The sequence below is a fragment of the Arachis hypogaea genome, chromosome 13 (assembly GCF_003086295.3).
Source record: "Arachis hypogaea cultivar Tifrunner chromosome 13, arahy.Tifrunner.gnm2.J5K5, whole genome shotgun sequence".
Lineage (NCBI taxonomy): Eukaryota > Viridiplantae > Streptophyta > Magnoliopsida > Fabales > Fabaceae > Arachis > Arachis hypogaea.
The window spans coordinates 9,157,800-9,159,945 of NC_092048.1; the positions used below are offsets into that span (position 1 = coordinate 9,157,800).

Consider the following 2,146-nt stretch of genomic DNA (forward strand, 5'->3'; position numbering starts at 1 on the left):
ATAATTAAATATAAAATATATATTTAAAAATAAATTAATTAAATATCACATATATTTATATACGAATATATATTATTAATTTAATAACTAATTTTTAATGTACACCTAATATTTTAAATAAACAAGTCTTATTAAGTAGTCACACTAGTTGCATGTGAAGTAGCAACCACAAATAGAAAAACAACAAAACATGCGAAGTAGCCATCACAAACAAAAAAACAACACAACGTCAATGATGAAATGTCCCATACTCCATCAACTGCCTCTTTTAGTAACCTTGACTTGCAACCCATGCTTCATGTGTAGCACAATGGAAACACTTGGACACACGGAATTTCCTTCTACCACTTGGAAGTGAAAGTTCCACAGCAAAGCAATGGCAATGATCTTCAACTGGATAAAGCTTATATTTTTGCCCAAACAACTTCTTGGGCCTCCATTAAAAGCCATGAACTTGTATGATGGTACTTGTATATTGATTCCTTTTTCCGAAATCCACCTTTCTGGCTTAAATTCCAAGCAATCTTTTCCCCAAATGTGTTCCATCCTTCCCATTGAGTATATGGAGTAATACACCATAGTATTTGCATCAACACAATCTCCACTTGGAAGTATATCAGATTTGATGGCACATTTGTGCTCAAATGGCACCGGAGGGAAAAGCCTCAGAGCTTCACATATAGCTCCATGTAAGTAAATTAGCTTGTCAAGGTCTTCCACCCCTGAAATGAGCCAATTTTCTTCATTAGTTTTGAAGTTTGATCTGATTTCTGCAAGGATTTTGGTTTCAACATTAGGGTGAGTTGAAACAAGCCAGAAAAACCAACATAGACTTGCACTAATTGTGTCCCTTCCAGCAGCTAAGAGATTAACTGCAATGTCTCTTAGATACTTGTGATCTACCTGTTCCATTCCACTTTCCTCTACAAGAGCTTTAAGCATGTCAAAGTTTGATTCATCATCTTTGGTGTAGTTGAATCCACTTTTCTCTTCCCGACTGGATGATATACGATCATGGAAGAATTGCTCGACAATTCGAAGGATAGCAATGGAGTCCTTCTCATGTCCAATTTGGAGCCATCTCTGCAACTTCCAGAACCATCTTGGGACCAGATGTCTATAGAGAATTGTATCCTCCATTTTGTTGAAAGCTTTCTCAACAGCAACCTCAGGGAATCGAGTGAGCTTGTTAGGAAGGCAATTGGGATCAAATGCCAACACCATGGAGCAAATACTGTCAAAAGTGAACCTTTGAAAGATGTCTTGCAAGTCCACAATAGTTCTTGATTCTGAAATGTCATTCAGAAGTGGAAGTAGGTAACATTCTAATTTCTTATGAATGACCTTTTTAACAAAGTTCTCAAAGATGTTTTGCTTAAACAATGATTGTAACATGTACCTCTGGTACTTCCACTTGTCTGAATCAGCATTAAAGATTCCATCTCCAAGAATTTCAAAGATCTCATGAAACTCAGAACCTTTGCCGTAGTTGGCAAAGTTCTTACTTGTAATGTGGTGCACGTTCATAGGATCACTAGTGAAGTAAAAGTTGATGTTTGTGAACAAGGGTCCTCTAAACTTAAAAGTACCTCCATAGTATCTTAAAGCTGTGGTCGCATATTCATGAATATTGGAACTATTACATAACACGGCTGGTAGCATTCCAAATAAGGGCAAATTTGGGATAGGTAAGTTTCTATTGATCCTCCAAATGTGGATGGAAAAGAATGAGATGATGGCTGCAAATAAAGCAAAGTAATCTAGGAAGTACATCATGGTGGTTGAAGGAGCTTGATTCTAAGTTGTGTTGAGGTGCAAGAATGGGTGGTTTTTCTCATCAATTTATAGGCACAAAGTTTAGATAACTAGAAGTAAATGATTTAGTAAATAAGGTTTTAAAAATATGCAGTTTGATTAAATTAAGGTTGGATTTGGATTTAACATAAAATGTTTGTAATTTTAGAGTATAGAAGTAGATGACATTTTTTAAGTTAAAAAAATAGAATAATAAGTTTAATTTTAATTACTATCAATGTAAAAATTTTTATATGATTATTCAATTAGATTTATGCATGTATTTAGATGATTTTTTAAATAATAAATTTAAAAATTTGTTATCTTTATAAAATTATTTTTTACTGAACGG

General features: G+C 34.1%; 1 protein-coding gene across 1 annotated transcript; it reads right to left on the reverse strand.

The window, feature by feature from the left end:
• Nucleotides 1-255: 255 nt before the first annotated feature.
• On the reverse strand, nt 256-1,776 carry LOC112732560 (alkane hydroxylase MAH1-like). Its single transcript, XM_025781310.3, has one exon. It carries the CDS (start codon nt 1,774-1,776, stop codon nt 256-258), a length of 1,521 nt encoding a protein of 506 aa, XP_025637095.3.
• Between the last annotated feature and the right edge of the window lie 370 nt (nt 1,777-2,146).